At 30.6% G+C, this 13354-nt stretch overlaps 2 protein-coding genes across 4 annotated transcripts; one reads left to right on the forward strand and one right to left on the reverse strand.

The window, feature by feature from the left end:
* The first annotated feature begins 523 nt into the window (after positions 1–523).
* LOC110611596 (TIR-only protein) lies at positions 524–1174 on the forward strand. The gene is made up of 2 exons (XM_021751989.1): positions 524–948; positions 1036–1174. Exons 1-2 carry the CDS (start codon positions 524–526, stop codon positions 1172–1174), a joined length of 564 nt encoding a protein of 187 aa, XP_021607681.1.
* A 5387-nt stretch (positions 1175–6561) lies between these two features.
* Positions 6562–10119, reverse strand: LOC110610589 (beta-glucosidase 18). 3 transcript variants are annotated; one of them, XM_021750572.2, is made up of 12 exons: positions 9894–10119; positions 9743–9809; positions 9600–9658; positions 9426–9501; positions 9278–9352; positions 9103–9190; positions 8771–9023; positions 8591–8706; positions 7362–7614; positions 7117–7219; positions 6934–7045; positions 6562–6851 (listed from the first exon to the last, which is right to left on the reverse strand). In XM_021750572.2, the coding sequence occupies exons 1-12, from the start codon at positions 10077–10079 to the stop codon at positions 6623–6625; spliced, it is 1617 nt and encodes a 538-aa protein (XP_021606264.1). In that variant the 5' UTR covers positions 10080–10119; the 3' UTR covers positions 6562–6622. The 3 variants fall into 3 exon arrangements, with proteins under 3 accessions (XP_021606264.1, XP_043810492.1, XP_021606265.1); XM_021750573.2 differs by having other exon boundaries at positions 6677–6859; XM_043954557.1 differs by lacking the exon at positions 9894–10119 and having other exon boundaries at positions 9426–9497.
* Between the last annotated feature and the right edge of the window lie 3235 nt (positions 10120–13354).

The following is a 13354-nucleotide window of genomic DNA, read 5'->3' on the forward strand; positions in this document are numbered from 1 at the left end:
ATTTATTGAGAAAAATAAATTAATAAATTTAATCATATAATCGTATATCAGTCCCTAAGCTACCCGAGGTCCAAAAGAGATGTTGTTGTACCTTTCAACCTTAAAATCAACCTCATACAAAGACATTGAGAAAAAGGAACAGAGAGCAACGTATTTGAAGGGGGGGCAAGAAAATTTCAAACCGATAAAACTAGAATTCTTTATATAATCAATTCTGTCCAAATCACTTTGCTAATTAAGGTTCAACTTCAACCTTTTCACATACATTAAATTTTCTTCCTTCAAATTCAACTCCACCAGTAAAACAACCATTTTCAATTCCTTATTCTTCGCAAACTATTCAACACATCAATCCCCCTATATAAACAATGGCCACCCTCTCACAACATTATACTTCACGTTACCAAACTCTAAGCAGCAAACGACAACAGCAGCTAGCTTCTCCATTTTTGCTAGAGCCATGCATCGTTCATCCCTCGTTAAATTCCAACGCCAACTTCTCAGTAAATACCCTGAAACCCAGATGAGGAATCGTGCTATTAAACCCTGTGATGTGTTCATTAACCACAGAGGCATCGACACGAAACGCACCGTAGTTACGTTGCTATATGATCATCTTTCTCGGTTAAACCTACGTCCATTCTTGGATAACAAGAACATGAAACCAGGAGATAAGTTGTTTGAGAACATCAACAGAGCAATCAAGCAATGTAAGATTGGTGTAACTGTGTTCTCTCCTCGTTATTGTGAGTCGTATTTTTGCCTTCATGAGCTAGCTCTCATAATGGAGTCCAAGAAAAAGGTGATTCCTATCTTCTGTGATATTAAACCCTCGCAGCTTCGCATTGCAAACAAGGGAGTGTGTTCTGAAGAGGAGATACAGAAGTTTAATTGGGCTCTTGAAGAGGCTAAGTACACCGTAGGCCTCACGTTCAACTCCTTAAAAGGGTAATTGAGATCATTCTGCTCTACAGCTTTTATTTATTTGTTTTTGGTCTTTCAAAAATTTTATTTTCTTTGTTTTTCCATTTACAGGAACTGGTCGGAAGTGATAACAAGTGCGTCGGATATTGTCATCAAAAGTTTAATTGAAATGGAGAATGAGAAGCAAAATGCAGAGATCAGAAAAATTCCGATGCCTGCTCAGAACATCATAGCCACTCCAACATACTAATCCAAAAACTTCATCTTCATTCTTTCTGCTTTTAATTATTTGTTGAATTCCTGCTAATAATTTATTCATTTATTCTCTGGTCCTCAGTTAATTTAACTTGCTATTCTTTTTGTTTTTTAAATAATAATATAAAATTTTGTTGAATTTTTTTTTATTAATTATATTGAAACTTATAATTAACGTAAAAAGCAGCTATCCATAACTGGCAGTTCTATTCAGAACATGCAATTTTTTTTTTCTATTTTTAGCACAATTATATAAATAATCATCATTTAATTATTGGCTTGTAATAAATTATGTTGAAAAAATTTTAAACTTGAAGATTAGATATTTATTGTATAAAATATAAGATATATACCATCTAATTTTTAATTTTTATTAATAAATTATTTTTATTAATTTAAATATAATATATTTGGATTTGGAGGTGGCAATTGAAAATTTTCATCCTTTATGTTGTTGCTCTGATATCATTTGTAGTTGCTCTGATACCGCTTGTAATTATTCAAAACCTAAATTTGGATATCTGATGAGCAACGTAATAAAAATAAGATAAAATAAAAAAAAAAGAAAGATTGAAAGAAAGAACATAAAAGAAGACACTGATAGATTTATGAGTTTAGAACAATCTCTTAAGGATTGTCCTACGTTTTGGAAGAAGGAATCATTATTCATGATGAGCTAGCTACAGAAACAAAGGAATGACTATTCCTTAAATAACAGACTGGACAACCTTTAGCCCATGAAAAAGACTGAAAAACCTCTCAGTTCTTTTAATGAGACTCTAACAAAAACATCGTCATTCCTTTCCTCCTAATCCTCTCAGACGTTCCAAACACTTTAAGAAATTCACGCATTAAACGTTTTGAGTATAATTTTTATCTAGAAATTTTAAGCACTTTGAAGAATTCGAGCATCAGTCATTCAATTCTCCACTTTGCTTGAACTTTTTCAACACATGTGAATCTTTGTTCTTTCTTCTGACCCTTGTCATTTTTTGTTAGCCTCAACAAGCTCAACGTCCTTTTGAACTTAATAACAGGTAAAAACTCGGTAAGTGCACCGACAGAGTTTTCTTCTGTGTGGATTTTTAAAATCTTGAGAATCACAAAACACCTCCACTATCTCTTGTTTGAATTCGAGCTCCTCCATTAGACCCTTTAACTAGATTCTCTCTTTAATAGCTCCTGGCAATGTCATATACTCGGCCTCTATAGTCGAAAGAGCTACGACATGCTACAGACTGGACTTCCTGCTTATAACATATCCACCAACAGCGAATACATACCCTAACATCGACCACCTTCTGTCCAAATCAGTTGCATAATTAAAATCATAAAAAAACTCTGACTTTCAGACTTGATTCCTTGACATAATCCATTAATATACCTGAGTACCCATTTCACAGTATTCCAATATCTCTTTTTGGTTTGCTCATGAACCTGCTTATGACTCCAACTGGATAAGCCAAATGGTCTTGTTCCAATCACTCCAAAATATATTGGATTACTACCTCTGTGAGTGACACTTTAAGAAGTCTGGAATCTTCGTGGAGAAACAAAATACTACACAGAAAAATAAAATCCATCTGGAATCTTCGTGGAGAAGCAAAATACTACACAGATTTGCCTCGTGTTGCGGAGTGATCTTCATGTTGGGCGTGCTTCAACCCATGCCCTTTTTGTTTCTGCTTGGTAAGGCATTCGGGCTTCACCAGCCCTGGGTGAGTCTACCGCATCTGGGCTACTCTTGCCCTGGTGAGTCTTCAGGCTTTCAGACTACTCTTGCACTCTTGAACTCTAGCTTTTCGGGATTTTGAGCTCTTCAAGCCTTAGCGAGTCTTCAAGCCTCCGGGCTTCCCTTCTTTCGTTGCAAGCTTCTGAGCATTATAAGCTTCCGAGAATTCCTTCCTGCCTTGCAAGCTTAAGAGCATCTGAGCATTCTTGATAACTGGCCTGTCTTGACGAGCATCCGAGCTCCACCAGCCCTACGAGCATCCCGAGCACTCCATCGCTTCTTTCAGCAGGCCTTCTTTACTCAACCCAGTTTCCATCAAGCAAGTTGGCCCATCAGCAAATCACCCCATCAATAGGTCTTCTCGCCAATCCGACTTCAGCAATCTCGCCTGCTTTGCAACTCATCCTACTTGGCTTGGCCCAGCAAGTCCAACTTCGGTAGTCTCGCCTGCTCCACAACTCATCTTGCTTGGCTTAGCAGGTCGTCTCAACCAGTCTGATTTCAGTAGTCTTGCCTGCTCCGCAACTCATTCGGTTTGGCTTGGCAGGTCATCCTAGCTAGTCCGACTTCAGCAGTCTCACATGCTCTCTTCACCAGCTCGTCAGCTAGATTCCAAAATCTTGCTCCGCCTACAAATTGGCCATGACTTCCTGATTTACAGATGCGAAGGTAAAAGCCACAGTTTTAGCCTTATTATATCTTGAAGGGAGTTTAATTTTTTTTTCTTCCTCTATCCCTTGCAAGCATATGATCACTAAACTTTTCTTACTCAAAATTAACTTCTTCCTTCGGTCTTTGTCCAATTCTATATTTTATTTTCAGTGTTCTCGGATTTATGATCTGAAAAAATATCGTACTTTTTGCTTTTTCAAATTAAAAAAAAAACTTTTCTTAATTTCTAGTTCGAAAAATCTTTTTGCTCAAATCAGAGTGAAAAGTAACTCTACCACACTTTAGGCTCTACCGCACTTTAAAACTGTGGTAGAAAAGAATAAAATAAAAAAATATATAATTTAAATACATTACCGTACCTTTCTTTGAGGTGCGGCGGTAATGCATGAGTGCGGCAGAACCGCAGTTAATTAATTTTAATTATAAATTTAATTTTTATTTAATTAATTATTATATTTTATTAATTATATATTAAATTATATAAATTAATTAAAATAAAAAAATTTAATACATTATTGCGCTTTTTAAAACTATGTTTTATACTAAATTAATTTAAATTATAAATTTAATTTTTATTTAATTAATTATTATATTTTATTAATTTAATTTATTTAATTATATATTAAATTTATAAAATATAATTATAAAAATTATATTAATATTAATATTAATATTAATTAATTTAAGTTATTTATAATATAATGTAATATAATATTTATTAATTTATTTTATTAATTTATATAATTTAATTAATTATATATAAAATTTATATAAATATAATTACAAAAATTATATTAATATTATCATAAATATTAATGGTTTTAATTTATTTACAATAAAATATTATATTTTATATTTATCATTTTATTTTATTATTTTTATTACAATTAATTTATAAATATTTAATATAATATTTGTGAATTATAAAAAAATTAAATTTTATTTTATTTTATATTTTTTCTCATAATTTTTTTATTCTCTTATATTCCTATCAAAATATTCTATAAATATTAATTTTTAATATTTTTATAACCTTACAAATATGAATATTGAAAAGTGAGAATATAAATGATAACCACCGGTTATACAGAACTATTTTAAAAAAAGAAAAAGGACAATTGAACGAGAAAGATTTCATTCCTTAATATTAATAAAATAAATTATATATATCCTTAATATTAATTAATATATTTATAAAATAAATTATATTAATACATTTATATATATCTTTAACATTAATTAAATTATATAAATTAATAAAATAAAATGATAAATATAATATTATATTATAAATAATTTAAATTAATTAATATTAATATAATTTTTATAACTATATTTTATAAATTTAATATTTAATTAATTAAATTAATAAAATAAAATAAAATAATTAATTAAATAAAAATTAAATTTATAATTGAAATTAATTGAGTGGTTATGCAGCAATCATACATTACCGCACCTTTAAGCAGCGGTAATGTGTTTAAATTAATTTTGTTTTAATTTATTATAAAGCGCGGTAGGCTCTCCTCTAATCCCCATCCCGGAAAAAATTGTTTTTGGACCAGGGATTGAGAAATTTTTTTTTTTTAACTTGAAAAAGCAGAAAGCCCAAAAATATCATTCTCTTTATATTCTGATGAATTCTCAGTTATTCCAAACACTCTCTTTTGTCTAGAAATTTCAAGCGCTTTTAAAAATTCGAGTATCCCTCCTTCACTTTATTTGCAGACTATAAGTCTTTTTGTTTTTTCGTGCTACGCCTGAAGAGGTGACTGTTACATTCAAAAAGGAAAATTTGCTTCCGGCTTGTTGGGATCAGTTTAGCTCGTCTGATCTGTCGAGAGTCTCTTGCTCATCGACCTTGAAGTTCGTACTTGTACTGCTCTTATCGTTCTGTACATGCAAGAATCGGTCAGCATTGGCCGATGGAGGAAGAAGGCCTTCAAATAAAGTATCTCAATTTTACAAAATGCACTATAGAACCACTGGTTGACTACTGATAGAAGAGCAATCTGCAGAGAATTTGTTTAAAATCCCACAATTTTCTCTGCAAATTGGATCGCTAATTATGCATATTGCTTTCTATGAGGAACTCACTGAATGGAAAGACTCCAGATGGGTTGCATGATGTTTGTGGCGTTGCCCGCTGATAGACATTATTAGTAGTAAAACCTTTAATAACATTGATCTTTGGGCAAAAAAAGGACTTGATTGATATTTTTGCTATGAATTACACATCAAAGAACAAGAAGAAATAAGAGACAAAATAGCAATTTGTCCATTACAACCTCTCTGATAATGAAAGAAGAAGAATAAGGAACAGAAGCAGAGAGAGAAAAAGGAGTCGTCCCTCAAATCAACCGCCAAATTGCCGAAGTCATGACTTGCATCAACATCTCTCCGGCGAATTTCAGGACCTCCGGTCGGACAAACATTGCCCATAGACCCACTACCGCAAGCACTATTTCTGTTCCCAAGCTCATCATTTGTGTTTTGCGAGTGCGCATTACGTGTTCGTCAAAATTAGCGATAGGGGAAGGAATATCTAGGACATTTGTATCTCAACCACATGATCCCTCCCTCAGTAAGGTTTCGAGTGACTATGCCACAACACCAACCACCAACTATCATTCTTACCAGCCATTCTGTTACCTTGTTTTTTTTCTTGCTTTCATCCTTAATCAGTCTACGTTATAATTTTTATATTATTATTTAGCGTCTACTCAATTTTAATTCATTACGTAACGTATCAATTATTACATAATTTATTCTATTAAATTTTAATTGAAAATTAAATTCAAAATCTTGTATAGGCTGAGTATTGGTAAATTTAAGCTGCGCAGCCATCGCTGAGTTGTAGACGCGCAAGAGGATGAGAGTAGTAGAGAACAAATAGATAAGGAGATAATAGATTCTCTTGTCCTAAACCTCTCCTCGAACAGAAATAATCGGTCAATTGAAATAACTTATACCAAACAGAAAAAATAAAAAAAATTACTGAAATAAACCATACAACATTTGAATATACATGCATAATTCTTATATTTCTACTTTTGCAATTTCTGATACAATACTTGTGATATTTTTGCTATTTCTAGACGCATCAACTGCGAGGAAATTTTTATACCACTTAGCAGAAAGCTTTGGTATGCGCTCAAGTGTTCGGCGATCAACATAGTAAAGCCCATATTGCGAGCTGTAACCATCGGCCCATTCGAAGTTGTCCATCATGCTCCACACAAAATACCCACGAACATCAGCTCCATTTCTGTGATTCAAAGTAAGCAAATTCATTAAATAATCAATGTAATGTTTAGCTGAAGGGAAGAACACACAAATGATTCTTTTACCTTATGGCTTTAGCCAGAGCTGCAAGGTAGGATCTATGAAAGTTGATTCTTTCAGAATCCTGCAGCAAGTCCTGCTGATCTTGTTGCTTCTGCTGTGGAGCAGGCGCAAATCCTACAGTTACATCAAATTCTTTTCAGTAAATTTGAGGAATGAATACTGGACACAGATGTCATGCTACTGACCATTTTCTGTCACAATCATTGGCATGTTATTGTATCTTTCCTTCACATAGTTGATCAACTTTTCCATTCCTCTTGGAACTACAAAGAAATCTGGATTTGCAGTCTGCAGGGAATTGAAGTTAAAAAGAGCTTGGTGCTGGAAGGAAAATACTTACCTAGATAGGGTCCATGTGTACCCAGAATATAAATATGGACCTCATCTAGATAAAAATTGCGAACATATTTCACAGGTAATGATATCGTACCGGGTCTCCGATCAGAACACCATCTCTTTCTCCTGTGGTGTAAACAAAGCCTTTGACTGGACGGTCTGAGCCGGGGATGCAAGCAGAATTTATGCAGTCCTTGGCATATAACGTTGTATAATGGTTAATGGCAATTAAATCTATGCTTTCTTTTACAATGCTGATCTCTTCCTGAGAAAACCTTGGCAGTGTACTTCCAAGATAATGACGCATTTCAGGAGGATAATCACCGTAGACAATTGGATCTAACATCCTGCATAGCAAAAAAAAGAAAAAAGGAATGGAATCAATGAGATCTTAATTTAATGGTGAGTTAACAATGAAACCATAATTATCATGCGAAAATTAAGCTATAAAATTTATTATTTATATGATTTGTGAATTTCACTATGTAAAAGTAGCATAACCATGGGGCTTGGGGGCAGAGATAGGGGTGCAGGGTGGATGGTCTTACTAATTTTAGCAAAATATATATATATATATATACTTCAAATAAAAATTAAATTTTTGCATTTCGCTCTGATTATGAATCTAAAAAAAATTTTTTCGCATGCCTAATTTCTTAACTTGAAATTTTGAGCGATTTAATTTTTTTTTTTATACAAATTAAACATTATTTATAACTTTTTAAGCTTCTCCTTTGAATCAAATGAGTTGAAATTTCATATTATTTCTCTTACTTCTTAATTTTAGGGAAGTGAAATTTAAGTATTATTTTAATATTTTAATCATAAAATTAAACTATTTGAATAAATTTAAATTAGAATTTATGTATTTATTTTTTACTTTACTTTGTATATATTGTGCACATCAGGTGTTTGTTAAAATATTTGAATGAAATTTTTTTTGCTATGCGAGTCATTTATTGATGCCTTTATATAAATTAGTATTTAAATCACTTAATTTAGAATTTTAACACATTGAAATTCGTACCCATTACATATAAATCTTGGTTTCCAACTGAATTAACTATTAATTATTTAAGGTTTGATTTCAGAGAAAAACCTAATTTCAAATAATCAAATTAGAAGTTTGTAAAGAAAATAAGTTCCACTCTCTCCATTTTCACGTTTTTTTTTTTTTTTTCATCTTGAAGTTTTACTGCATCTTATCTATTAGATAATCAAGTGTTATTTTAATTTTGGATTTTTTTGTCGGGTTTTGTAAGAAATTGTAGTATAAACTCTGATGCACCTATTAGATCTCCATATCTACCAAATGCTACTTACCAGGCCACTTGAAATGCCAGTGCCCTGCTTACAGCTTTCCGATCATCTTCATTCTCTCTAAACGCTTCATACATCATTGCATTTGCCACGATACTAATCAGCCCACCTTGCTTACTCTGCATCAAATAAATTCCTATTGCCAATACATACATGCATACATACATACAACATTCAAGTTACCTGGAAATTTTGGCGGTACAGCTTCACCGCCTTAGCATGAGCCAATATCATATTATGCATGGCAACGAGAGGCTCTACATCAGAATTGCCACTGGAACAGTTGCCAAAAGGTGGTGAACAGTGTCCTGGCGGGTACCGTCCTCTTATATAGGCCATGTCTGCAAATAAGTTCGGTTCGTTTAAGGTTGTCCAGTACTTAATTTTATGTCCAAAGCTCTTGAAACAAATTTCTGCAAAGTATACAAAATCTTCCCTGCAAGAAATCAACATCCAAATTCAGAAAGCTATATGTACTTGGCTTCACAAACTTCATTGTAAGAGCAGAAAATTACTGCATAAGAGGACTAAGCCATGATCCATATCTGTCCTCCAACTCTTGTGGGATATCATTGTGATGTATTGTCAGGAATGGCTCAATTCCTGCAGTTTATATCTGTCTGTGCCTTAAATAACTTTCTTCTCATGTTTCCAACACTCAGATGAATAATCAAAGGAAAAGTAAATTACCCCTAAGTAAGAGATTGTCTATAAGATTATTGTAGAAAGTGATCCCTCTTGTGTTCACTTCACCAAATCTTCCCCCTATCATTAATCAATCAGTAATTAATTAGCAAATAGCAAATCACTGAAACCCATCAATAATGGCAGCACGTACTTGGCAAAATTCTGCTCCATGAGATTGAGAACCTGTATGCATTTACCCCTAGAGACTGCATCAACTCAATATCTTCCTTCACAAACAGAACAGAACAGAGCATTAGAATTGGTTTGAAGTTCTTGAAATTTCAAGAAACGAGTGGAAATGGGAAACCCAAAGATCGATTAGTACCAAGAATTGATGGTAATGATCGTCTGCTATGTCTCCATTATCATTATTCTTTATGTTGCCTGAAATTATTGATCAAGAAAATGCCCAGATCTTAAATGCATATAATAGAGAGACAGAATGCAGAGTAAGTTGAAAATGGGTACCTGGAATATGAGTGAAAACATCCCAGTTGTTGAGACTCTTGCCATCTTCAAGGTAAGCTCCTTCAATCTGTGAAATGTCAGATCTGGGAACTAAGATTTTGCAGCCAAGAAGGGAAATTTAATTGAAAAAAGAAAAAAAAAACATGGGTACTTGATAAGCTGAAGTGCTTGTTCCAAAGAGGAAGCCATCTGGGAATTGAGATCTTCTGACTTCTTCTTCTTCATGTTCGTTAGTTGTTTCAGCTAAATAAGGATGCAGAAGGAGTACAAAAGAGAAGAAGAAGAAGAAGAAGAAAGATAAGAGCTGAGAGATTTTGAGTTGCATATTGATTTGCATGAAAAAAATCCTAACCAGATTGACCCGACAAGTAGTTCCACTGCACGTGGTTTAAGGGTAAAGTGAGAGTACATCCATAATAAATAATAATAATAATTTATCTTTTTTTTTTAAATGGAATTGAAATTAAAAATTAAGAAAATCAATTAACACCTTTCAGATTTAGTTATATAAATTTACTATCGAGTATAATAATAATTTATTTTATAAAATATTAAATTATTAGAATTACATATGTTGTCTAAAATATTAATAATTTTTAAAATTCATATATATATGAATATATAAGTACAATATATTAGTATTTATTTGATAATCATTGAATTTTTGAAGAATCTAAAATCTTATTTATTCGTTAAATTTAAGAAAAACTTATTTACTTTGAAAATTTAAAAAATATATTAATATAATAAAAACAAATAATAAATATAAAAATATATACAATTAAATAATTCAAATATACATAAATAATGAAAGCAGGTGGCATGGTCCCTCAAAATAAATGTGATGTATGCTCTTGTTGGTTTCTTGTTTGGCTCAATTGATAACTGATTGTTCTTTTTTTCCTTCATTAAATTAGGCACATGGACAACTGCAATTTTAGACTTTCAATTTGAATATGGAAGAAAATTCTGGAGAGAAAGCATGATATCTTTGCAATATTTCAGGAAAAGAATTAGTGATACCCTTTTTTTTTCTTTAAACACAGTTTTCTAAGTGATTAATTAAAAGAAAAAAAAATTAAAATTAAAATGGAGGACAATAATTTTTTTAAAAAAAAATTATAGACTGAAAACATTTTTTAAGGAAATGTATTTTATAATTTCTGGTATTTAAAAATACTTTCACCACTGATTATATATATAAAAACTATATATGAAATAGGAAGGATATGGAAGAAAGGTTTTATTCGCAAATGGGGTAAATTTGATATTTTAATAATTTATCTCACTGTTTGATCAAAAGATAAAGATATTGACTGATGAAAAAAAAATTATAAAGGACGAAAAAGATATTATAATTATTTACCATTTCTCTTTTCATGCATTTTAAATCTTATTAACACCACTAAAATTTATAGAAAAATCTCTAACTCTATTTTTCCAAGGTTGCAATTATAATATAAAATAAGTTTTTTAAGATAATAATTCTATAGAAAATATTTTCAATGTATAAATTATTAATAATTTTGAATGGTTTAATAGTCATAAATTTTATAAAATACTAGTATCAAATAAGATGCAAGAAAGTTTTCAGATTTTTTTAAAATTTTTTTTTAAATGGTGATTTAGAGATTAAAATCTAAAACTTCTCAAATTTACTCGGATGTACAAGCCTGTGAGTGCATATTTTTTTTTTAATCTTATAAATTAAATAAATATATTTTTATAAAATTCAAATATCAAATAAAATACAATTAAAAAGTTTGAGTGGTAAATAATTTTTTCCATAAAATTTATTTAAGAGTCAAAAGATATTCTAAACCATTTTTAAAATAATTAATTTTATTAAATTTGTGAGTACTCACTGAGTTAATATTATTATGATGTATTAATTTAAATAACTGATTAAATCTATTTATTCAAGAGAAATTCTATTCTTGATTAAATATATATAACCAATTAATTAAAAAATTGTCATAGCTCCACTTATAAAAATATATTAGTAATTTACTATTGATTGGATATTTATATATTTTTATTTAAATTTAAATTTAAGATAGGAAAATATATGCAAATGCAGCAAAAAAGGAAAAAAAGGAAAAAACAAAAAAAAACCAATAAACAACCCATCAAATCTTAAATCTGCAATATAATATCAAATAGATACATCTAGTATTTTTTTCAATTCCGATTTATGATCTGCACCTCGAATCTAGAGAGCAACAAATCTGGGAAAAAGAGGAGAACGAAGAACAAAGTAACTGGAAGAGATTATTGAACATGTAAAGAAGATGATGATGAAGAAGAAGATTCTGAACGCGTGACGAAGACAATGCAATGAGGATTTTGGATGCATGGAGACAATGACAAGGAGGAAAAGTCTGGATGCGTGAAGATGTGGATGCATTGTCTCAATGCCGAGGAGGAGGTCTAGAGATTCAGAGAAGGCTTCCTAGACATGTAGCATAGAGGATTTCCCACTTTTTGATTGATTTATCTGTTATTCGTATTAAATTTAACTATAGTTACTTATTCCTCTGTTTGGTTATCTAATATATAGCGGGAATCTCGCTATTAAATAATAAAAAAATATAAATAGCATGGCAAAAATTTAAATCTTTTATATCAATATCTTTTTATATGAAAAATAGCAATAATTAAAAGGATGGAATGGATTTTTTTATATTTTTCTTATTTTTTAAATAATTTTTTGAAAAAAACAAAATATATGAACCACCTATTAATATCGCATTTCAAAATCCTATGGTAGTAATAGAGATACTCTTAGATTTGAGGTGAGTTTTTCTACAATTAGGATAAATAATTTTAAAGGAGGGGCTAACGTAACTCGAGTTATTCAACGGAGGTGCTAGTTTAAACTTGAACTACTTAGTACATAAATTATTTATAAATAAATAGAAAATCTAACGTTGTGCTTACGGTACTATACTCACATTGCATATATATTTAAACGTAAAGATTTCTTTAATAAAATTTTTTTATAAGACCAAAAGCTAAAAACAGAGCCATTAATTGAAAGATTTCAAGATGTGAAGGAACGGATTCTATATAGCCAAAACTTGAAAATAAGAGATAATCAAAGATGTGTATAGCAAACATCATTTTGTGTAGAAAACATCATCCTTTCATTTTTTCATACAGTAACTTAAAGTATAAAGGTTCAATTTTCATGTTCTTCCATCCTTTGCTAAGATACAAATTGATTTAAGTGAAAAAATATTAAAGAGAAATGAAATAGCTAAAGAGTAGAAGTGAAGAATGAGAGGAGTTTGTAAGAAAGGTTTGGTCTTTGTATATTTTCCTATTTTTCTTAGATTTTTCTATATATATGCTTGACTATAGTTAGTGTATGTTTATTGAAAATGTTGTTTTGAATGTGTAAATTGTTAAATAAATATTGAAATAATATAAGAAAAGTTTAAAATGAAATTGGTAAGCATATAGGTATTGATTTAAACTTGATAAATTGAAATCCTATTTGCACCGTTCATGTTTGCAGCATTTTAACTAATTGTGTAGTTATCCAATTTAGGGGCAAGATAGACCAAAAGAAAGTTAAGATAAAGAGTTAACCCTGAACCTGAACCTGAA

This window comes from Manihot esculenta, chromosome 3 (genome assembly GCF_001659605.2).
Source record: "Manihot esculenta cultivar AM560-2 chromosome 3, M.esculenta_v8, whole genome shotgun sequence".
NCBI classification, from domain to species: domain Eukaryota; kingdom Viridiplantae; phylum Streptophyta; class Magnoliopsida; order Malpighiales; family Euphorbiaceae; genus Manihot; species Manihot esculenta.